The sequence below is a fragment of the Blennius ocellaris genome, assembly GCF_963422515.1.
Source record: "Blennius ocellaris genome assembly, chromosome: 4".
NCBI lineage: Eukaryota > Metazoa > Chordata > Actinopteri > Blenniiformes > Blenniidae > Blennius > Blennius ocellaris.
This window is the reverse complement of record NC_137653.1, coordinates 4463954-4488596: the sequence shown is the minus strand read 5'-3', so window position 1 is coordinate 4488596 and position 24643 is coordinate 4463954. Positions and strand designations below refer to the sequence as shown.

The 24643-nt window shown below is 44.3% G+C and overlaps 2 protein-coding genes across 3 annotated transcripts; both read left to right on the top strand.

The window, feature by feature from the left end:
* Nucleotides 1–70: 70 nt before the first annotated feature.
* On the top strand, nt 71–4298 carry tusc2a (tumor suppressor 2, mitochondrial calcium regulator a). 2 transcript variants are annotated; one of them, XM_080495245.1, is made up of 4 exons: nt 71–493; nt 1624–1865; nt 3336–3456; nt 3553–4298. In XM_080495245.1, the coding sequence occupies exons 2-4, from the start codon at nt 1717–1719 to the stop codon at nt 3616–3618; spliced, it is 336 nt and encodes a 111-aa protein (XP_080351371.1). In that variant the 5' UTR covers nt 71–493; nt 1624–1716; the 3' UTR covers nt 3619–4298. The 2 variants fall into 2 exon arrangements, with proteins under 2 accessions (XP_080351371.1, XP_080351372.1); XM_080495246.1 differs by having other exon boundaries at nt 71–669.
* Nucleotides 4299–10553: 6255 nt separating this feature from the next.
* On the top strand, nt 10554–21512 carry LOC308129427 (uncharacterized protein). Its single transcript, XM_080495368.1, is given in 10 exon segments — nt 10554–10641; nt 11722–12280; nt 12282–12396; nt 12399–12694; nt 13190–13279; nt 15001–15389; nt 17719–17797; nt 18000–18926; nt 19029–19118; nt 19795–21512. Coding segments are annotated over 9 exon segments (2829 nt in total). The 5' UTR covers nt 10554–10641; nt 11722–11764; the 3' UTR covers nt 20122–21512.
* Nucleotides 21513–24643: the final 3131 nt, after the last annotated feature.

Here is a 24643-nt window from a genome sequence, read left to right as displayed (position 1 = left end):
CGCATTATTGTTGGTTTTTTTAATTATTTTTGTTGTTTTGTTAGACTTGAGAAATTTAGAAAATTGGTAATTAGTGCCATGATGCAGCCGAAACAAACACGTGCAGTCTGGTAATAGCCTTATAAGAATTAAGAAATACTAACATGTTACAATCAAGAAGTCATTTCCTCTCTGAAATTAAGATATTAATAGAAGATAATGATTAATTCCTGCTTTGAGAGGTTTTTTTCCGAGTATGATTGTCCCGAGTTCACATTTTAAAATGAATCATCTAAATTCATTTCACACATTTCACGCACTTTCAATGCGTCTGTCGCTGATTTTGATCCGCTCAAATCATTTTATTTTGACGTGTTTACACCCAGACGCTCGCGATCAGCTGATTGCTGCCGCGTCACGAGAGCTGAAAACGGCTCGCGCTCCGCTTACCGCAGCTGCCGCTAGCCGCAAAGTTATGTTTCGTGGTGTCGATTTGACGGCAGATGGTGACCAGGTAGGCGGCCGAACCGACCCCCTGGTCGCGTCAGACCCCCCGGACTGTGTCGGGAAGAAGTTTGCTTGCGCGTGTCTTGCAGGAAACTCCCGACTCGCTCCTGCGTCAGTGTGGCGAAGCTAACAAGCTAACTCACCTCGAGCAGGTTCCGTTAGCCCGGTGATCGTTAGCCGCATGTAAGCATAGCATTCACCTCTTGGGCTCATCTTAGAGCGAAAAACGTGGCGAATTTTGAAACCGCGGCCGCGTTCGTGGAAGACCGCAGAGACGTACCCCGCGTTGTGAGTGGGACTGCCCGCGGACACAGTTAGTGTGTGTGTGTATGTGTGTGTGTGTTGGCCCAGGCGGTTTAGCCTGACGTGCAGCTAGCACAGTTTATCATAACGATGTCAAACGCGACGCAGTGGCTCCAGTCATTCGAGATAAATGTCTCAATCGGTGCAAGATGTTGTGCTGGCAGTTGACAGACTTGTGCATCCCCATGACACGCCAGCTGTGGTCATTGATCGAAGCTACTGCATCATACTATCAGTTAATGAGAGACCCAGCTATGTCTTGGAGGTTTGCAGGTGATCGCAGGTAAACTAGGATCTGTTTCAGATATTAGTTTGTGTAACCTTACCTGGCTGTTTACTCTTGGATGAACAGTTTTACAGTTGAAGCTTAAGAGTTTAGTAAAGTGAGCGTTGTAACTGGAGTGAAGTTCCTCTAACATGTCTAACATTTTACATTCTGCTCATCTCTTCATGTTGACAGAATTGTTTCACCAATTTGATCTATTCTATTCTATTCTAATCAAATGTTGTGTCCTGATGTTATTCTGATTTAGATTTTACGCACTTTGTTTTGTTTGCTTTTGTTATTTTTCAAAAGTTTGTCAATTTGTGCCCATTTAGTTACTTTTCAAAAATAACTGTCCACACAGATGGGAATAAACAAGCTGAATTACAAAGGCCAACCATAAAATGCTGTCGGAAAAGATAGAGCAGTTCCTCGACTTGAAAGGAATCTTGAAATTGTATCGATCGTCAGTGACGGAAAAAACCAACTATTTCTTCACCGTTTGAGGTCAGAAGAAACCAAACCACCTCCAGGCAGTGTTCATTCTTTTGTACGCTTTCTTTTTTTAGGACTTGGCGTCACGAAGCGATTGAGAGCATCTGGCCCCCAAGCAGACAGACCGAACGCTCCAATTAAGAGACGATGCCTTATCTCTGAGGAGAATGGGAGGAAGCGGGTCCAAAGCCAAAGGTGTCTGGCCTTTCTCAGGCAGCGGCGGCGGAAGCGATTCGGGAAGCGATGGGAACGGGCAGTCTTTGGCTCGTCTCAAGGGTTCCAGGAATGCAACACCATTTGTTTTTACCAGGAGGAGGTAATTACAACATAATTGGACTTTGTTTGCCCATTTTTTTGATAAGAATCTGATGGCAGAATGCTCACGACAATACACCAGTTACAATTTAATAAACTGCCGTGGAAAAGAATCTGCTCCACTAAAAAAACAGTATTGTTATTTTCTATTATTCCTAGTAAATAATTGGACCACTTACTTCACACTGTGTTTGTGTTTCGGACAGCTGGATCCACTCGCACTCTCAAATAAACTCAAGATTTAATATTCAACAGTCATTCTGTAACTTCTAGCAATCCCATCTCAACGTGACAGGAGTATTGTGCTTTCACAGTCTTTCCTGCTGTCCTCTCTGTGCCATTTAATTTTTATAAGCTCCTGCTGAGGAAATGGATCTATTCATGTCGAAGTGATCAGATTATCCTGAACTTCAGAAGCAGATCACATGAACCCATTAGCTCCACTCCAGCAAAGTGAGGCATGCGTGACATGATAAACAAGGCCGTTATTGTGAATAACCGAGACCTTTCACACGTGCAGTTCGTAGGTTGTGACCCGGTGGCTTGCTGTGTGGTAGTTGTGACCATGGCACTCACACTTTGCGCTCCAAAATATCCAGTTGCACTGTGGTGTGGAAGCTGCCGCAAGTACTTGGAGCCAGAAAGTCTCCTGTGGCCCATCAGGCCATGCATCAAACTACCTCAACGTTTGTCAGTTGAAACCTTTTTCTTCTGAGCTTTTTTTTTTTTTTTTTTAAAGTCGTGACCACGTGAAATAGTGGAGTGAAACATGACATTCAGTGAACTGTAAGAACATGTTGTCTTGGACAGCGGAATTAGGTTTGACTGTAAATCGTATTCACGACAATGTGTCAAATTTACATTTTGTTCCTTGTGAAAGTAGCCTTAAAGGATTCATACTATACAGTTTTTAAATATTTTCACATGGGTTTCCCTTGGGTCAAAAATGTTGTATTCAAATGTATTTGCTCCAAATCCAGCTTTTCTTTGATTTTCAAAGAATATTGGATCATAGGAGCTGCGTTCAGAATCTGCTGTGTCTGTGAGAGCTGGACTGGCTCCGCCCCCACACATGCCCTTCTTGGGAAGAGGAGGAAGTACTTCTTCTTGTGGTGCCATGTGCCAGAGCAGAGCTGCTCTGTGGGAGGAGCCTACCTGGCTTGGGATTGGCTAAGCCCCCGATGACACTATATAGGGTTTGATTTCTGATTGGCTGGTTGGAGCAACACACTTTTTAAAAACTGAAACAAGCCAGGGAGAGAGAGGACAGACTTTCTTCACTTCTGGGGCATCGTTCCAGGTACGGGAATCCATCTTGATGTTGGAAAACCATTAGAAGTTGAATTCAGCGTAATTCATACCTTTACAAAGATAATGATGTGTGAAGATGTTGGTAAATGAGAACATGTTCTTGAAAGCTGGACTTCCTGACCCGCAGTCTGAAATGTTTGCCCGCCTGCTGTCTCGACAGCTCCTTGTACTACGACGAGGATGGAGATCTTGCTCACGAGTTCTATGAAGAGACGGTGGTGACGAAAAACGGCAGAAAAAAGTCCAAGTTAAAGAGAATCCAGAAGAATCTGATACCACAGGTGAGCTTAAAGAAGCGCCGGGAGTGTTTGTATCAGACCTGAGAGTCCAACCCAACACGGTTCCTTCCTTCCCTCCTTCCTTCCTTGTGTTTTCAGGGCATCGTGAAACTGGACCACCCTTGCATTCATGTAGATTTCCCCATCGTCCTCTGTGAGGTGTGAAAAGTTGCACGGGACTCATGCACTTAGATAAAAAGAAAGAACGAAAAACCACGAGCGCTCTTCAGGGAGCAGTGACTCTGTTCAAGTCCAGAACGCTGCGGTGGAGCCTGGACCTGGAGTCTGACGAGAGAGAGAGAGGAAAAAAAGAAAAGAAAAGACTGGAGCAGTCAATTCAACATGATAAACTTCAGCTTCGCTCAGACGAGCGTCCTCTTCACTTCAATCCATATTTTGACGTTCACGAAGAGCGATGACGGCCCAGGTTGTTTCCACCCCCCAAAGTCTTCGAGAGTACATCAGACCGAAGTCGTATTTTTTTTTTCTCTTGTGAGTCTTTTGCAGGGAAGGAAAAAAAAACAACAAAAACCCAACGAAACATCTTTGATGTGAAAAGGCTTCAATGGTTCATGCCTTCTTTGAGTCGTAGAGCGTTTAGACTCTTGTGTGTCGTCGTCGTCCGTGTATTCGTGTTTAGCTGTGTTCGGGTGAATGTGTGAAAGCGGGACGCAGTGGCGGGGGTGGGAGAGCTGAAGGATCGTGAAACGTCCTGTACATACCGGTCATGTTCTGTATCGTCACGTCGGAGTCTGTCTCAGTTACTGGAGCTCAGACCTGCACTAGTGAACATATTGTACTGTAAATAATTGCAGATTTCTTAGTTGGAAATACTTGAATAAATGCTTCACTGACCTGAAACATGAGTCCACACTCCTTTTAATGTGTTGATTCCTTTTTCTTTTTTTCTTTAAAAAAAAAAAAAAAAACAGCTGAAGGATAAAGTTCATAAAAGAGAAATGTCATTGATAATAGGCGAAGACTTTCTCTGTTTCAAAAATAGAAATCCATTCAACATGACGGGGCGTGTTTTCTATATTTATCTTCTTTCTATCCAGCCAGATTAAATCAATTCCATTTCTTTTTTCTAACTCTGTCCTCTCCTGAATAATGAGCTTTGTTTATTTCTCTGTTTGGATGCTACGCCGGTGTCATCCTGTGAAGAGATGCAGCGTTTCCTGTTCTATCATGAGCCTTTTCTCACTTTGTCCCAGTGTGCACGTCGTTGACTTGATCAGTTCACTCAGCTGCTGCTTTTTACAAACTTTCCCCGCCGACTTGGCCTGTTTTCACAAACAGCTAAACCGTACATTTCCCCTCATTTCCATGTAAGTGACCGTTTCATGTGTGTCTGAGCCCCGGGGGGACTCATTTTAATAATCCACCGCAGCATTTTTCACCCAGCCCTGCCTCACAGTGCGGACCGATATGTTTGCAGTGTTTGACACTAGACGGATGAAGCAGAGGGGTTTATCTGCTCTCCTTTTAAATCTCAGTCTAAGAAGTGGATCTTCAAGTAGGATTTAGTGACTTAACTTGTCTGGAAGCCAAACATGATCCCATACACGGGTTACGTGAGAGTGATGTGGAAACTTGAAGCCCGACAATGGACTTAAAGAAGGAAACATCTTGTGTCGAGTACAATAAACTGTCAAACGTTTCACCGCTGTATTTTATTACCTTTGGATGGAGCGCTGTGAATTTTTTGTTTCCAGCCTTCGTGCCAAGTTATATGGACCTTCATATTTATTCCCCAAATCAACTTATATTGTTTTTGTGCAGAAGGAGAAGTTGTTGTGACATATATTACATTTTAATATTTTTTGGAAACATTGCCTAACATGCAATCTGTTATAATATGAATTAAACTCAAATATTCTAACAATGTCATTTTTGCCAAATCTGCACATGTGTATTAAACGAGCTTAATTTACAGCTGTTTATTTTGCGTTTTACGTAAAATCAGTAGCTCAATTTGTCAAACGATATTAAAAAAAATCTCACAATTTGGACCTTTGCTGGAGATTTTGTAGGCCTCCGTGTTGCCGTTCCCTGATGGAGGGTGTATGGATTACGACTGATGCCGATTCGTGGAGATTTGGTCGAGATGTCACCGTGTTGTCAGCCAGGAATTCAAACACAAGTCGAGGCTGCATGTGACTCACGAGCTCATTCGCTGGAATCGTAACCCCGACGTCTTCAGATTGTTTCCTATTTTCAGCTTTTCCTCATTGTCCCGAGTTCAAATCAAATAGCCGTTCAACCCGTATTTCTCTTCCCTTGCTTCTGCTTGTGCAGGGGACAGAAAAAACTGTCAAGGTTAAGTTTTAACAGCTTTTCCCATGCGTGAGCTTTGCCCCCTCTAGGTGGCAGTAAAAAGCTGCTCCTGCGCCGACTGTTAACCACGCCACTTTGCTTTGTGTTTCCCTTTATTTATTTATGTGGCTCTTCAAATTAGTGTACATGTCCACTCCTCTCCTGTTGTGGATAATTTAGCACGGTCCCTCAAGTGCTGTGAGATTAAATTCAATGTTCTCCGAAGCCGAAATCTGAAAGGCGGTGAGCTGGAGGCAGCTGGCACGGGATCAAACTTTAATAGCTATGTAAACATATTTTCTTGTGTGCAGATGACAAATCCCCACAATAAATGGGCAGGGCCTTCCTCTGCAGGCGCTCTCTGGTGTCTGTAATTGTGAGGAATGTGGTTTGGGTGCGTTTTTTTGGGCCAGAGGTCAGTTGCTTTGATGTGTTTCCTCTCCACTGGTCTTTCATGTTGCGTCCAGCCGGTATTAAAAGGATGAGCCCTTTCTTGTAAAATCATTAAAAAAATAAATAAAAAAAAACATACGTGCGTCGTGAGTCAGTGCAGCTCTGTAATGTCTTCTAATGGGAAAATTCCCACCATGTGGACAGAGGCAGTGATTATAAACGATTAGAAGAAGAGAACTGAAACTTGATTTAATTTTAAGCAGAAGAGAATTATTAATGCTGACTTGGAGTCATTTGACAAACTGTAATCGCTTTAAATATGTGTTATTGGGATTCACAGGTGGATTATGTGACATTTTTTAGTGTTGCACATTAATCTTATGCCCTACCACATAGCCCCGGCCTGAAAAATTACAATTAATACTGAGGAAAATTAAAGTGCTTATCAATTTTTAACGATCTCCCCACTTTAAGGTGTCAACTCATACGGGCTCAGATTATTCTAACTTTCCCGCAGGTGGGAATGAAAATCTGCTCCATTAGACTTCACTACAATAACTTTGGTGGAGTGGATTTGTGGGTGGATAGTTACTCGGATATATCATTATTACTGTAGTTTCTGCTAAAATAACAAAAGATAAATCCAACAAACCCGAACAAAAGGGTTATTTTAAATTCCTATGAATGTTGAAACTTGGGAAATTTTCCTCTGCGTGTTGAAAAAAAGGTCAACGTGACCTCAGTGAGGTTTGTTTTTTTTCTTCAGAAGAACTGGCCTTTCAGTTAATCTACACACCAGACAGGGTGGTACCAAGAGAATTTACTAAAAATGTATGATTACACGGTCACTCACAGGATTGGGAAACAAAAAAAGAGGCCACTTTGAATGTTTGTCTCATTGAGAAGACGAGACGCTGGAGATTAGCAGAGTCATGCACAGGCTGCCGGTATGTTGGATCCTGGTACGTCCTGCCCTGCTCTGAACAGATATCTGAACGTGTACAATTTCAAGAGCGCCTCGGGACAAGTGGAACACTTTCACTTGGACAAACTGATTAGCTGTGAGCGAGTGAATGAAGCGTGTCGAATAACAGCGATAAGACATGGACATGTACTCTTCTTCCTTCTCTTTTGGTTGCTCGCAAACACAAACCATGAATAAGAGTCTCTTGGAAGAATCGTCTGTAAAGGAGTTCAAGTGTAAACCATGTCGATGTAGACGCGGGACTGTATCGTCCTCCCTGACCTGCACGTCTTGAGACGTCTGGAGACCTAAGGTTCCACGGAATTAGGTCTTCAGGACCCCGAGGTTCAAACCACTGACTTCGCACAAAAGAAGGATTTTCCAAATGAAATAATTTCATCCATAAAGTCAGTTTTCATGGTTTTCTTCAGCACGTGCAAAGATAATTTTTTTTTTTTTTAGTTGATCTCTGGCTCTAATCAGTGCTGCTTTTACGCTTCAAGCCTTTCACTTGTGGTATATATGGATCCGGTGTTTACTGAAATCACAAATCCGTGTTCACCGGGTTTGTCAACATTATTTAACAAGTTGAAGGCTTAAATTCAAACATTTGTAAATATTGTCACGTAATTGACCTGGAAAAGCTGCCTCGGTCATTTGCATGACCGTGTTGATCTAATTTCTGCCAAGGAAGTCAATAAATGTGTTTTTAATCGACTGAAACACTACTTCACTCATACTTCAGAGTCACCCTGGGCTGTGATTGAAAAACACAGTGTCAAATGGGATGGATGTGTTTATTGTAGGGTTTCATAACACAGTAATGTTTCTTTTAGTATTTTTTTTTTTGACTTTTGGACTGTTCTCTCATTACAAGTTTACCATCCAGCAGGGACACCCAAATTCAGCGCAATTCATAAAAGTGTTACGGGACACAAGGTTGAGGTGGCAGGGTGTGTATCCAGTTCCCCTGCCATTGTTTCCCACTTCCTGACCATCCTGGACTCCCGCTGACGTAATGTTCGGAGGTCAAAAGGGAAACTCGGTGTGCGAAGGAAGAGGAGCCATTTTTTTTTTTTTGTTCCTTTTCCCTCCCTCTGTTGGCTCACGTGGGCCGCTCATGCTCCCAAATTTCCCCTCAAACACTCTGCATAGAAAGAGCAGAGAGAAGAGGGGGGGGGGGGGGGGGGGGGGGGGGGGACAAAAAAAACAGAAAGAGAGAGAAACTGATGACACAGTGAAGTGAGTCAGCAAAGCTCTGCGCACAAACAGCCGAAAGCACTGGGACACAGGAAAACATCGTCCTTCCAGGCCTCGACCTCAGTCCAACCACGTGCCCAGGATGTCCGCCAGCTTCGCAAAGACCAAACTTTAACTTTCAGATACATTTTTTTGTGTGTGTTTTTTTTAAACTAAAGACGTGCACTGTCGGGGCGAGGCAACGGGTTATTAGAGATGAGAGTAACACTTCCCACCCCTCCTCATCAAGACAGTTTATGAATCCTTTAATTATGTGTGAGCGTGGCCTCAGGCTTCCTCCCTATCTGCAGTGCTTGGAAACGGGACATGTGGTGGTACTTGGTTTCATCATGAAGCCATTGCCAGCGGCTGTCATCGCATGGCCCCCAGGCAGCAGTGACATCTGCATGCCAGATGCCTTGTGCCCACTGTCTGAAGTGTGTATATAAAGTATTAGTGGAGGGGGAAAAAAAACAAAAAACACTTCACTTAAGTGGCAAGACGGCAAAATAAAATCACTTCAGTGACAGCAAAGCACCCGGGTTACTGATTTAACACATGGAAAAAAGGAACGATCAGAAGATTGTGGAAATGTTTGCTCTTCCTGTGTTTCTTTTCTGTATATGACTTCATCTGCTACTTATATTTCGGGAGCAATAAATGTCCTTTATTCATCTTAATATGTTCTCTATGTTTAACAATGTGTAAGCTTCATTTTTATATTTTCAGTAAATGTTTGTGTCTTGCTGTTTTTTTCTTTATATCAGTATTTATTTTCCGCTTTGCATTTGTCATAACTGCTTTCAATCATGTAATAGTTTAATAGCTTTTACATTTTCTCTGTTAAAAGGCTGGAATTTGGATTTACAATGTAAGCATAAAGTTATTGTATCCTAAATGCAGCAGGTAACTAAAAATAGACATTAATCGGTGACCTGCTGCAGAATAAATGTCTTATAACAGTCCCAATTAATCTAATGAGCTTATATTGTCTCTATTTACTTCTGTTTGATTTTGCTAGAGAAACATAAATGTATGATTGTTCTTCTTGAAGGTGGAAAATGACGTAAATAGAGTATATATTCCAAGTATGTATACCCATTCTTAGGTAACATTTGAAACGTGTGGTCTGATTTGTTACATTTAAAATCACACGTTGAGACTATACACTCACAATATAGATGAATTTTAAAACCATTTGTTTGCAGTTTTAGCGAATACATTTTTTTATTTCAACAGAAAAATAATTTCTTTTATTAAAATTCAACATTTGTACACTTGTCTGAAATGTCAATTGAACATGCTATGCTTAGCAATAAGTAGTTATTGAGAGGAGTATCTTTTTCTGGACACTTTTAAACATTTTTATGTTTGCTTGCATGTAGGAATACATATATATGGGCTATAGGAATACATATATATGATAGTTATTGTTATATGTTATTTTTGTGATATTATTTTAGTTTGTTCTCAGTTAGGGGATACGACTGATCAACACTTTACACATTAAACCACTGCAATTGAAAATCTCTATTTCTAAACATGCACTTAGTAAGTAGTGAGTCATACTGCTCTTTTCAAAGACAGAAGTTGAAACTCGAAAACAAATTTGTTGTGCTCGTTATTATTTGAAAGCTTCAATTTGTCCTACGAATGTATGTATTTTGAACTCTGATCTCTCAAAGTTTTATGATTAATAACTTTATGCGATCGCAGCCGCACCGTGTGTGAATTTCACTTCTTGGACTGACCCATAAGACACTGTACGGGGGGGCGCAGGACGAGCATTTTACACAATAAGCACAAAATAATCCAACCATACATCTGTTAGATAGGGGTTGCGTGAGGATATGTGGAGAACAAACATACCACACTGGCACATACGACTTGCTGACAGAGTATTATGGATGTCCGGTTTGCCTTTCCGTCCATTCCTCCTTCTCCCCCCCCCCCCCCCCTCTCTCACAGCCTGAATGGTTCCGTCCTGAAGGAGGTCCAGCTCCTCCAGTGAACGGGGCGCAACTAAACTGACAACCTCGCAGGGGGTGGGCTGCTGGGCTGGCTCCCTTCTCCGGTCTGCACGGGCTACATGCGGCACATATCACATCCTATCCATGCAGTTTTAAACGCACACGATTTGTAATTTTTTTTTTTTAAATTGCTCACACTGATTGATTTCCAGTTGAGAGGCTGCAGGGGAGGGTGGGGGGGAAGCGGCGCGGGGAGCTGGAGGGCTGCAGCCCGCGGGGGAATGCGTCCTCAGTCTGCATGTGAAGGTAAGTTTGTTCAGCAAACTGGAAACTTTCCTCATTCATTGCAAGGGAACGCGTAAAACCACAGTTCCTGTCAGTTAGCAACACTGCAGCAGAAGTCTGCATGTGACTGAGAGAGGGATGCTTTCTGTTAACAGGTAATCTGCAGAAAGAAAGCACTTTAGTTACAGTTTAATATGTTTAATAGTGCTCAGATGAACTATGAAAAAAGTGCACTATTTGCTGTTGGGTACTTTATTAGAAATGCATTAAAACACAGTCGCCATTTATATATTTTTTTAAAAGTTATAAAAAAAATACTCGTGCATTACATTTTTCGCAGTTTGGGATGTTTAAACTTAATCACACAAGTGACCTTATTGCGTCACATGCTTGCTTCTCATCTAATGTCAAGTTGAAGGAAATACTAGAATATAGGAATAAACATCTGTACTGCTTATCGAGCGATGTTATTTATGTGATGTACGTTTTGTTTGCTCCCAGTTATGGGATCTGATTGATATATAGATCCCAAAAATATGAGAAAATGTGAAAAATTACAATTACTTGATCATCAGCACTTTACACAGAACACCACTACAAGTGACTATTTTAAACTTACACTTAGTTAGTCTAGTGAGTCATAATTGCTGTATTTTTCTGTCTAAATATCACATTATACTGTAGGACAATGCCCATTTAGAGAATGTTTTAACAAGGAATAAGTAGTGAAACACATGCGATTGTGGGCAATGTTATGCCTCTTTGCAAAAGATTTGATATAATTATTTCAATATAATGATATATATTTACACTGACTGTAAAGGATTGAAATATCCTTCAACAACACCTTGTAAAAACGTTAAATAGGATTTCAGTTAGTGCCCTATAAAGGGTTACTATACATCTATAGTAAAGCTGAAGTCTGAGTAGCATGAAAAAAAATCTGAAGTGAAGTCATGCTTGTGGCTCTTACTGGGACAGGAGGGCTAAATTTAACCGAGGGCTTTGAAGTGTTCGATTCATGAATGACTGATGTAGAAATGCCTTTTATCTGCCAACTAAACTGAAAAAAACCCTCCTAAATGTCAATCTGAATTGTAGAGCAGAGTGCGACAGTCGGTCCTGTCAATCCACATCTGAAGACATGTTGTACTGGACTCTGTCACTCTGGAAAGTGCTGCTGCTGAATGCTCTGCTGTGGGAAGGCCTTTGTGCTTTGGGACTGAAGCCCACGAGATGGCCGCTGTACTCCCAAAAGCCTCTGCTCCTTGCCTGGAATGCCCCAACAGAGGACTGCGCCCCGCGGCACGGCATTCGCTTTCAGCTGGACCAGTTCCAGATCGTGGCCTCGCCCAATGAGGGCTTTGTCAGGCAGAATCTGACCATCTTCTACAAGGACCGCCTGGGCCTGTACCCCTACTACGAGCCGGACCAGACGCCCGTGAACGGGGGGCTGCCGCAGGCGGCCAACCTTGCGCAACACCTGGAGAAGATGCCGGAGGGCGTCCAGAAGTACATACGCGAGCCCAAGGCCGAGGGGTTGGCAGTCATTGACTGGGAGGAGTGGCGCCCGCTCTGGATACGGAACTGGGAAACCAAAGACGTCTACCGCCGGCACTCCCGGGAGCTGGTGCGCCAGAAGAACCCCACCTGGCCCCCGCCAACAAACAGTCAGCGTTAAAATCACACCTGCTGCGAACTCAGTGCAAATCAGCGCGGTGGAAGTGATGTGCGCCTACCGTGCGGTGGTAGTTGTGTATTTTATCCAGCAGCGTCATGATCTCCTTGCTCAGGCCGCGACTACCGGCACACCCTGGAGAGCTACACCGGGCGCTGCCCCGACGTGGAGGTGGCCCGCAACGAGCAGCTGAAGTGGCTGTGGACGGAGAGCACGGCCCTCTTCCCCTCCGTCTACATGAGCACGGTGCTGCGCTCCTCCGCCTCCGGGCGCCAGTTTGTGCGGAACCGCGTGAAGGAGGGCATGCGCCTGGCCTCGTCGGGCGACGGCCTGGCGCGCCCGGTCTTCGTGTACACCCGACCCACCTACGCCAACTCCCCGGAGCAGCTGACTGAGGTGACGGTCTAACTTTAGAAGCTCTCGACTCCGGCTCCTCTCCTCTTTCCCGCTCCGACGATCTGACTAATGCCCTCCTATCGGCTGTCAAACCACGCAGGCCGGTGTGGCCTTGTTTCTTTTCCATCTTTCGGCCTAATCCTCCCTGTCACACTGTGGCCCTCTGTGCCGGCGCATGCTTCACAAAAGCTCTCTCGCACTACTTTTCCTTATCGACAGCACACAGTCCTTTTCCTGTTCTGGTTACAGTCAAGACACCCCAATACCTTTCGTTTGTGTGTGGTGCGCAGGATGGGTGTTGGTCAAGTAGAAAAATCTGGCCAAACACCCGATTGACTGCTTCCTTATGGGAGCATTAACAGATAAGAGCTTGGCTTCACATCCTCCCGGCCTGATGGCACCGCTAACAGCCTGACCCCCCGTCGCACGGTTCCTCCGCCGCTGTGTTCGACCCCGTTCTCCCAGAAATGCAAAGTGCTGTCTCATCTTTTACAGACCGATCTTGTTTCCACCATCGGGGAGAGCGTGGCCTTGGGAGCAGCTGGGATTATCCTGTGGGGGGAGGCCGGGTACGCAAGCAGCAGGGTGAGCATCAACACACCACGCATCAAACCCCCCACATGAATTGCTTTGGAGCAACTCACAAACACTCGCCACAAATGTTACCAGATCAGGTTTGGAGCCGCTGCTCTGGTCTGTCATGTGTGCAGTCATTTGATGCCGGGAGCTCCTCCGGGGCGGCCCGAGTCACATGGTCCTCCGATTCGGCGGAGACATTAGTCCGGAGGACTTTGATGGCATTATCGGAGGCACTTTGATCCGACTTGGGCCCGTAATTAAATGTTCCGATCACCCAAGAGCGGTTTGTTTTTGTTGTGGAAGGCATCACTTCTGCAGGAAGGAGACAGGAAGAAACATGCAACATCGACTTCGTGTTCTCCACTAACCTTTCATCGGGGAAGTTAAATTTGTTCTGTAACTTCTAAACTAACTGGTGACATTTTGGAGTTCATATAATACAGTATGAACTAGTTAAACAATTGTTTGCTTGTATAAACAGTTTAGAAGTCATGGCAATGTGAATATTCACCGTGCACAAACGACTGCAAGTAACCACATACCCACTTGTCATACATGTACTCAATGCATCCACTTCGAGACATTTACAACCTTGAAACATTTATATTTAAACTGGCTTTAAATCCTCACAAAAGTAAGTGTTGAAATGGCAGAAATATTCAAGTTGGATGCGTGTATTAAAGTAATACATTTCATTTCCAGCAGATCTGAGGACTTTGCTCAACTCGCATCATGTTTCCAGTTTTAGTTCTTGATGCTGCAAAAATTACAACAGTTGCAAAAAAAAAAAAGAGGGACAAGTACAAGTAGATCTGTGTTATTCTATCTGAAGCAGGGTAGGAAGCTGTGCGTCTGAAGACAAAAGACAAAGAGGAATGTAGATTTCAGCAGCTTGGGTGAATATCAGGAGAGACGCTCGTGTTCTGTTTCACCGTCAAAGTCGACTTTTACTTGTGGCGTGGGGTTCGGTATTTTTTTCTGGAGCTGGTTAAGTGGACTTGATCCGACTAAATGAATCGATGCCTCTAATTTAGTGGCCAAACGTCTCCGCTGTTTGATGTTTGATTTTTCTTACTTGTGATATAATTTAATGTTCTTTCCCTTCTTTTGCACCAAAGCCTCTCAATCCGACGTGACCTGAAAAGTACAAAGAAGTGATCAATCTGAGGGACGTTTGCTGGAACAAAAAGCATGCAGGCCGTGAAAGTTTCTTAATCTGGTTTTTCTTTGACGTCTAATCTTAACCACTCCACCGCATACCACTTTTCAAAACCCTTTTAAAAGTGTGGAATTCAGTTACTTTTCAATGTAACGGGACAGTCTGTGGATCTCATTTATTTAAAAAATAAACAAAATCAGTTGATAACTTACTTTGTGCAAAAATATTTAAATATGCTTGAATTCAGAGATGCACAATCAAAGATGTTTGAAATCATGAAATAAGTACGACAGCACATCGGTGTTGCTCTGTTGCCTTGGAGCTTTTTTAATGTGGAATCTGCTTGTGTAGAATTTCCCCCACACTTGGCTTCCTCCCACTTACTTAATTAATACATCTAAATCTTTTTTTTTTTTTTTTTTCCAGGCATGACACATAAAGTTCTTGTAGTTTCCTTTCACAAACCTCTGATTAAAACAATCTGAAAGTGCCATCCTGTGAAAAGTCGTCAACGGTGACATTTTTCATGATAAACAGTCAGTCAACACCCCCCCCTCCCTTTCTCCAGGCCAGCTGCTCCGACCTGGACGCATATTTGCGCGGCACCCTGAGTCAATACCTCCTCAACGTCTCCACGGCAGCGGAGCTGTGCAGCCAGACCCTGTGCGCTTCCCACGGCCGCTGCCTGCGCCGGAACCCGGACAGCGACGTCTACCTGCACCTCAACCCGCTCACCTTCAAGGTCGTCAGTCACGGCGGGAAGCCGTCCGTCGCCGGCGAGCTCGGCGAGGCGGACGGCGCCGGCTTTCGCGCGGCCTTCCAGTGCCAGTGCTACAGCGGCTTCCAGGGGGACGGCTGCGACCAGACGGACCCCATGCACCAGAGGGGGGCGGCGGGTCGGGCCGCGGCCTCGGCGCTGCGGCACGTGATCGTGGCGATGGCGTTTCTGCTCCTCTGGTCATAAAACCAAAGCTCTCGGACATGTTTGGGGGGGTCATCAGGGGCTGTATGGGGGCGACTGGTGTTGTCGTTTGTTGTTGTTGTTGTAAAACGTTGGATGACACAAAGTGAAGTTTAAATAGAAACACTGTGGAAATTGCAAAGCAATGTCTGTTTATAATATTGGAGTTTTTTTCTTTGTTTTCGTTTTTTTTTTTTTTGAACGGTGAAAGATTTGCTGGAAGTGACCTTGTTTACGTTATTTGCTCTCAGTTTCCTCTCGTTCACTGCTTCCCAAGGTGTCGGATTCCCCCGTTTCTCACCAAGAGGAGGCTTCTGTGGTAAAGATGTGCTGAATGAGTTGATGTATGTCTGAGCTGCGTGGTGACGGTGGCGGTGGTGCACTTACATCTGGGGAAAAAAAAGCAAAACAAAACAGCACAACACACTTCAAGTGCCTGATCTCTCTCTCTCTCTCTCTCTCTCTCTCTGACATTTGATGTTTTTATAGAGGCAAATACAGTATTGCTATTTATTTGAATGTATTTTTCATGCGTTTTATAGGACATTTTCTTAAGTCCATGTCCAATATGACTACTAGTTTCCTCTCTTTAAACACTACATTTCTCCAGTTTTGACGTCTGACGTGAATGTGTCCCGTAAGCAAACGTGTACCGAGGTTCTCATTCGTCAGAGTAAATAAACCTTTTGTGGAGATCTTTTGTGTGTTTTCTTGGAGGATTTACAGCAGTGGAAAGTGTGTGTGTGTTGTGTGTGTGTGTGTGTGTGTGTGTGTGTGTGTGTGTGTGTGTGTGTGTGTGTGTGTGTGTGTATGTGTGTGTGTTTCAGGACAACTGTCTCCATTGAGACAGTGAGGTTAAAATGTGGTTTTGGCCAGTAACAGGTTACTGTTGTCTGCAGTCAATAAAGAGTGAAGTTCACGGGGGACGCATGTGGGGGGGGGGGTCAAATCCAGCTGGTTCTCATGTTGGGACACGTTTTGCAGACTGCAGCCTCATACCCCTTCCCCATGTAATTGTAGGGTTTTGTTAACCGAGAGCTATTTTTTACTGCTTTTAAAGAGTGAAGTGAAGCATACATTTAAGTCTGGAGTTGGGAGAGTCCATTATGGCTTTAATCTTGGAGGAGAGTTAGTGGAACTCTGTTTTTTTTTTTTTTTAAATTCCCATTTACTTTTTTTTTCTTTTTCTACTGAAACGAACTTTTGAGGTAGAAAAAAGGCTTGTGGGGTGGCGTTTCGACTTGCCTGTGACTTTAAATCTTCCTGCATCGCGAGAGGGTTCAACACGCATGCTTTTATTGGTCGTCAGGAATCCCTGTGCACAAGCTCGGATTGGTTCCTTTTATTTGTTCCTCCCCTCTATTTTTCCTGAATGTATCATTCAGATCACGGGACTTCTGGTTTGCATAACTGGACCGCAGCTCAGAGAGCGTCTCCAGTTTTAGACTAGGTAAGTGAGTGTTTGTCAGTTTGCTTCACACTCAGTGTCACAGCAGGTTGTGTTTTGTTTTTTGTTTTTGTTTTTTGTTTTTCTTCATTGCAGCTTCTTTTCACATGATTTATGTGATCAGTTTGAAATCAGCTTGCATTAAAAGATGAGGAGGCGTCACTGCTGGTAAAAAGTTTAATTTGAATGTTTTAGCCAATTCTCCTGAAAACACGCACTTTTGTGTCAAGTTCATGTAGTTCTTTCAAAACAAAGGTTTAAGCTGACGGCACGTGGTTGGTCTGAGCTCTTCCTCTACACCAAAGACAAGATCAGAAGAGGATGAACGTTTGCAGCAAAGACATTTGAAGTTTCCTCTCTTGAATCTCAGTTAAAAAAAAAAAAAAAAAATTGTTCACCCCCAAAAATAGATCCACTTCAAGCAGGAAATTTGTTTTTGTTTTTTAAAATGCTGTTTGTTTGTTTGTTTGTTTATCAACAGGATAACCCCCTGAGATGTAACAACTAGTTTGCGACGGGGTCCTACAACAAGCATCTTGAAAGAATAGAAAAAATATAAGCAAAATGACAAAAAAACAAAATTTAAGAAACAAGAGAAAACAATAAATACAATATCATAACCTGAAAGACGGTAACTTCAATAAAATCTTATTTTTTTAGAAGCGGATGCACTGCACAAACATAAAGCGATATTAATCTTTATCACTGTGGAACATTTGGTTTGCTTTACGCCAGCAGTTAAATCTATAACCCGTCTTCCACAAGGTCCCAGCCCTCCTGGACGATGATATGAAGTGTAAAATTTAAGAGGATGCCATAAACTCTAATGAAGGTATGTGTTGAGGTGAATCTGCCCGTTGTGAGTCGCCCCGTTTCAGTGAGATCCTCAGACTGAACACGGCGAGGAGATCTAAATCTGAACCGCCGACGTTGTACGGCAGCAAACCTTTTTTTCTCGTACGTCGCTATCACATCTGTACTGTGAGGATGAGCTGATCAGAAAACAAACATGTCGAAGTTTACAGCAGACTCGAGGCCTGACCAAACCACAAGTTTGCACCGAAATGAAATCCCATTGTCCGACCACGTTCAGTCTCACGCGACGCTTCTGTATACAATCTGAATTAACACGACGGCGTTTTGCAATGTTGCTCTGAAGTTTCACATCGTTGCAGAGATGAAGTCCTTCCCTCCGGAGCTGCTGCTGCCGCCGCTGCTGCTCTTCATCCTGGTCGTCCACGTCTCCGGACGCCAGTTCTCACCGCCTCCCCAGGTCCCTTTCCTCAAGGTGTGGAACGCCCCCACGGCCAGCTGCCTCTCTCGCTTTGGCGTGGACCTGGACCTGGGCACGTTCAGCATCGTCCAGAACCAGAACCAGAGCTTTGCGGGCGACAACGTTACCATCTTTTACTCCGAGATGCTCGGCCTGTATCCCAGCTACACCGGCCGGGGGGAGGCGCGGAACGGCGGGGTGCCTCAGAACGGCAGCCTGGACGAGCACCTCCGGGCGGGCCGGGAACACATCCGCACCAGAATCCCGGACGGGGACTTCCAGGGCCTGGCGGTGGTGGACTGGGAGAGCTGGCGGCCCGTGTGGGAGAGGAACTGGGACAGCAAGCAGGTCTACTGGGAGGGGTCGCGCTCGCTCGTGAGGGCGAGGCATCCCGACTGGAGCCCCGCGCAGGTGGAAGCCGCGGCTCGACGGGAGTTTGAGGAGGCGGCCAGGAAGTTCATGGAGGAGACGGTGAGGCTGGGCCGGGAGGAGAGGCCCGGCGGTCTGTGGGGTTACTACGGGTTCCCGTGCTGCTACAACTCCTACGACGGCGCCAACTACACGGGCGAGTGTCCGGCGAAGGAGGCGAAGAGGAACGACGAGCTGCTGTGGCTGTGGAACGTCTCGTCCGCCCTCTACCCCGACATCTACCTGGGCCTGGGGCAGCGAGGCCTCCGCAGAGAGGTGCTGCTGTACGCCCGCCACCGCGTCCTGGAGGCCACGAGGGCCGCGGCCCGGGCCGGCCCCTCGCCGCCGCCCGTGTTCCCTTACAGCCGCATCGTCTACACCTACACCTTGGAGTTCCTCTCGCAGGCAAGTGGAGGATTTCACGCCGGCGAGTCGTCGTGTTCTTTCTCCCCGGCGGTGGATTTGGTCTGAAGGGTCGAGTGTTTTTTTTTTTCGTGTGTCCCGCAGGAGCACCTGGTCTACACCGTCGGAGAGAGCGCAGCCTTAGGGGCAGCAGGTGTGATCCTGTGGGGCGACGCCAGCTTTTCAAAATCCGAGGTACAGCTTATGGCTTTTTTTTGTTTTTTATTTTTTTAGATAAATCACACATAAACACACACCATCCGTCTGTCCATCGACACCAGTGTATCCAGCATCCAGCTTCAGCAAGATAGATTGTGTGAAGATGACAAGTAAATTTTTTTTTTTTTTTTTTACAGTAGTACATACAATATATACACAATTATAAACACAGTTCCTGTATTTAAAAAAAAAAAAAGAATATATATATATATATATATATATATATATATATATATAATCCTGAATATATAAGCAGAGCGCCTCAGTGTTAGAAATTTAAAAAAGAAGTTTGTGTGCATGTAGATTTTTCCCCCACCCCGAAAACTGCATCATTGGTGTTCATTTAAAGTACTGTAAGTGTATGGTTTGGGGTTTTTAAGACCCAGTAATTCACTCAGTAATGAGATTGTGGTTTCCAGTGAGTCACACAAGGAAACGGAGGAACTGCAATGCAGGTTACAGATTTTCTGTCGGTCGGATGTTTGTAGTTATATATGAACCGAGTCAAAATAACCTGCGAAGATAACGACGTACGTAAATAGCAGAGGCGCATTTGTGTAAATCATCGTTTTCATGTTACGTATCGGTTGTTTTTTTTTTTAATTCGGCGATCTCCAGTAAAACACCCGGCCTTTGCGTTCTCCCTCTTCAGGCCACGTGTGAAGCGGTGAAGTCCTACATCGACGACACTCTGGGTTCCTACCTGGTCAACGTGACGTCGGCCGCCGTCCTCTGCAGTTGGACCTTGTGCTCCTCTCGGGGCCGGTGCCAGAGGAGGGACCCGAGCTCCGGGGCCTACCTCCACCTCCGCCCCGCCCGGTGGAAGGTGGTGTCCGAGAGGCGACCGGGAGGGAGGAGGAACTACACGGTTTTGGGACGGATGCACCCGCGGGAAGTAAAGCTCATGAGGTCTGAGTTTCAGTGCAAGTGTTTCCCTGGTTGGGGCGGAGAGAGCTGCTCCGAGCCGACTCACACTTAAGACTTTCATCGAGGCAAGTTTCAAACGAGGTTTGAACGACGGTGTTGACTTTCCAACGTTTAAGAGTCCGCCACCAGGTGACACCACACATGGGGACATTTCTATTTGACAGCGATATTCTTGAATAAATGACAACTGGGCTGTTTTATTGAGGGACATTACATTAGAATATGTCCACCCAGAGTTGTATTTTGGAATATTTACAGTCCTTTGAAGTCAGTGTAGATTGACCTTTTACACGCGATATAATGTTGAGAAGCATGGCCCACATATTTCACTATTTCTTGACAAAAACACTTTTAAACAAACAAAATTCACACTGAACTTCTGCAAAAGATTATTTACGAGCTATTAAAAGCTGCTGTCCGACCATATGTAGAGTTATTTCGGACTGCTGTTACAAAGCGAAATATGACTTCCTGAAAAGTCACACAACTTTTATGCGATATGGTGCAAAGCATACGGCATATAACAAAACTCAGTATTTAATCAATGTTTATCAGGCTGCATGGTGGTCTTCTTCTGGGAGCCTTTCTGTGTGGAGTTTTTATGTTCGTCATGTGTGCGTTGGTATATTCTCCCATAACAGTCTTTAAAAAGGTATTTATGAGTAATTGCGACTCTGCTTTACTTGTGTGTGTGTGTGTGTGTGTGTGTGTGTGTGTGTGTGTGTGTGTGTGTGTGTGTGTGTGTGTGTGTGTGTGACCTTTAACCTGACTTTAACGCCATTCCACATGATTTGAAGGCCTGTCGTGGCTCCAAGAGAAAGTGTTATTGACTCCAGGATGTGGATTACAGACACCCTGCATGTTTAAGTTTTCCTACTTCAACACAGCCGATTGAAATGGTCATCATGGTTATCAGGCTGTGCATTGACCTGTGAATGTCAGATTTATTTAAGGTTCAAGGTTCAAGGTGTTTTAATTGTCATTTCAACAGTAAAAGCCAGGTTTCACAGTGTAATGAAATTTTTACTTTGCCGTCTACCCTGGTGCTGACATACATAAATAAATAAGTATATACACAAGAAAATAGAATAAAAATAAAATAAAATATAAAATAAAATAACAGAGCAGTGCAAAATATTAGTTAGAAAGTGAGATGTGCATTGTGTGCAATGTACAGATTAAATGTAAACATGTTCAGAAGAAATGTAATCTTTGATAACTAATACTCCACAATTCTTGAGAGAAGGATGTTGGGTTGATAAATAATGAAAACAATGACACAAATCTGGTAATTGTGTGAATGTGGAGGTAAATCTGTTTTGTTTGTTTGGAGGATTGTTGACAGAGTTTTTAATCAACAAGAACAAGAAGATTGACAACATTTTTATGTTTTTATGTATGTGATTATATTGCAATAAAAAGAGAATAAAAAAAAAAAGTCAATGATGAGTACCTTAACAAAATACAGCACAGTTACATAACATGAGCGACATGAAAGATCCATTTTTTTCATGCTCAGTTTGACCTTTTTTTTCTTTTCTACTATATATTTGTGACCAGCAGGTGGTGCTGCATGACAGTTCACTCGCAGAGAAGCGTTGGCCCCCAAGGTCAGAGCTCTGAATGCCCATAATCACGGAAAGAGTCAAAAATACCTGGGGAAGTAAAGTCATATTTTCCTGAGTGTGTCAGATCCAGATAAGTTTGAAGCCGCAGCGGCGCGTGAGCAGCATCCAGGCGGGATTAAAACGAAACCAGAGGGAATGTAAGGTGACCTTGATTGATTTACAAGTGGCATGTACAGCTCTGTCTTATCTGATTGCCACCGCCGCCTCCAAACTGCTGTCATTGATAGTAATTCCCCTCGTCTTTTTACCCCCCCCCCCCCCCCCCCCGGAGGCTCGGCGAGGCCAGAGGAGGAAGAGACTCCCACCAGGCCCTACAGTTTGCCGCTTCCGGCTTTATCATAACCCACTGATGGCGAGGAAATGAGGAGGAGATAGACGCTCAGCCAGAGATGTGCAGCCTGTGCTTGTTTTTGAAAAACAGATTTGGTCTTTGTTTGTCTGTTTGTCCGGCATCGAGTGTTTTTCCCAAATAGCTCAATTTAAAGATTTATATCTATATCCTGAAATTGCGTTCACGTCGTGAATGCAGGACAAAAACACATCAGGGCTTTCATAATGACTGACGTCCAGCGCCGCTTGACTATTTTCTGCAGTCAGAAGAAATTGTCTGATACTCCAGTTTTAGATTTTGATGAGGTTTGTTTACGTTGCATAAACCACACCGGAAGAAATATTCTAACTCTTGTTCAACTTCGAGCACTGAAGCACAGTTTCGTTTCATTCCAGACGCAGCAGAAGTCCTTTCCGATCGGTTTATCTGCCTGGAGTGGTCGTCTCCTCTCCCTCCGCCCTCCGTCAGGTCTGGCAGGCCCTCTTATTTCTCTATTTCTCCATCCTCTCGTCCACATTTCTTCATTTTGGCGTCTCGCTCTGTCACCCCCTCCATGGTCACGTCCCCCTCTTCCCCTGCTGCTCAGTCTGCAGATCGTCTCGCCTCGCGCTCGGTTTAATAACTGTTTTGTCACGCTCTGTCTCTGTGTCCTTCAGAGGTCTCCACTCTCTTGATCGGGTTGCTTATAGATCTGATGCGCAGCTATTTACATCATTCATGTGTTCGAGACACTTTCTAAGTGTCTCAATGGAAAGAAACAGGTCAGCATTTTGAATAATCTGCACGCATTTACACCTTTTGTGGCTCAAAGGTCAGTTTATCTGAAGGGGGAAAGTCTCTATGACCACGTATTGAACTCTTATACTGACGTACATCCCACCACACCAAGCCCAAGATAAATGTGATTAAGTGTAAGGAAAGTACTTTGAAATCAGTCTTATAGTTTAACCGGTAATGTTAGAAACTGAAATTGATGATAGTCGGCAACATGTACGTATTTACCCAGCCACACTGATATCAATGCAGTGTTGGCAGTCCAATGTTTTTTATATATTTTTAAATCATTGCAGGGATTACTTATGACCAACTGGTAATTTGTTATGAGCCTATATTTCTACCTTGAACTTATGGGACATATATTCATATCATACCAAATCAATATGCAGTGCATTTGGTCATGTACACGTTCAGCAAGTGGGGGCTGTAAAAAAAAAACTAATAGAAAAGTGGCCTTTGAATCACCCTTGACTGCATCTCTGTGTAAGTAAATGAAATCAGGGCAGTGATTCAGAGACTTGAAATGAAAAGGCGCCTTCAAAAAAAAAAAAAAAAAGAATCAGAGTGGTGGGGAGGTCACGGTGTCCTACTTGGAGGAGATGGAGCTCTGATACGTCTTCACTTAGAGGCTGCTTGTCGACTGGCAGAATCAGCAGCAGCCATCCTGCAGAGGCGTGTCTCTCGGCTGGATGCAGGGGAGCTGATGGCGAGCAAAGCATTCGCACATGAATTTGTTGTGAAAAAAAACCAAACAAACAAACCCCCCCCCCCCCCCCCCCCACACAAAGGATAAACAGCACTGGCCGCCTGTTTTGCGTCGATGTTTTTTTTGTGTGTGTGTGTGTGTGTGTGTGTGTGTGTGTGTGTGTGTGTGTGTGTGTGTGTGTGTGTGTGTGTGTTATTGCCGTTAAGGATTTGCTTTCTTCGCTGTACGCCTCCTGATGAGAGGTGACCTGACAGACTGTCACATGTGACTTATCGTGCGACGGATAGCGCTGCTCTCCACCCCGGCCGGCGCCCCACAAGACCCCATCAGGGCTCAGAGAATATCACTTAAGGAGCCGGGGGAAAGTCACAATCACACACTTTGCCAAAAGTCGCACAGTAACTGCGGTGTTCGGGAGCCACTCAGGTGGAAAATTACACCACCCAATCAATCGCTAATGGAAAGTCTTTCCTCTGGCGGAGGCCAATCAAAATCCCACAATGGGCCTTCTACTCGAAACAACAGCCAATAGGCGGGCTCGCAATGCTTGTCGCTGTCGCGTTGATCCTGATAAAATGTAATTATTCTGTGTTTTTACGGCCCCGTACTGATAATGCTGGCCAGTGAGGAGTGGCGACACTAAATAAACGCAAGATAATAGGAAAATAACGGAGGAAATAGAGGAAGAATAAGCATTTTTTCAACCATGATGCCCTTTCGGTTTGTAATTAATTCAAATGTGATTTTTTTTTTTTCTTCTTCTCCTGCAAGCATATAATCCATTTCAGCCTTTTCTCATTCATTTTGTAGGATTTGATCTTGGCTCATTTGAATAAACATTTTGCTCCATATTAGTCTGGGTAATGAAGTGGATCTCAGAAGAGAAATGCTTTTGTTATGAGAGTGGAGGCTGCTGTGGCACAAAGAAGTGTCGCACTGGTCAGCTCAGCAGGGAAATTACTGATTGGATATGAGATTCAATCTAATGCAGAATACCTCCAATGAGCTGTCATTTATTTTGAGCAAAGTTTGAGCGCCTGAAGTGATGGGCTCTTTTTTTTTCCTTCTTCGTTGAAAGAGAATACTTTTAGCTCTCGGTCGTTTGGTAGCATATATTGCATTTGTATTCAGC

Excerpts from the sequence above, each read along its gene's own strand:
- tusc2a (XM_080495245.1), top strand. The coding sequence starts at position 1,717 with ATGGGAGGAAGCGGGTCCAAAGCCAAAGGTGTCTGGCCTTTCTCAGGC. Across the intron at positions 1,866-3,335 it reads TTTGTTTTTACCAGGAGGAG|CTCCTTGTACTACGACGAGG; the intron begins GTAATTACAACA and ends CTGTCTCGACAG. Across the intron at positions 3,457-3,552 it reads AGAAGAATCTGATACCACAG|GGCATCGTGAAACTGGACCA; the intron begins GTGAGCTTAAAG and ends TTGTGTTTTCAG.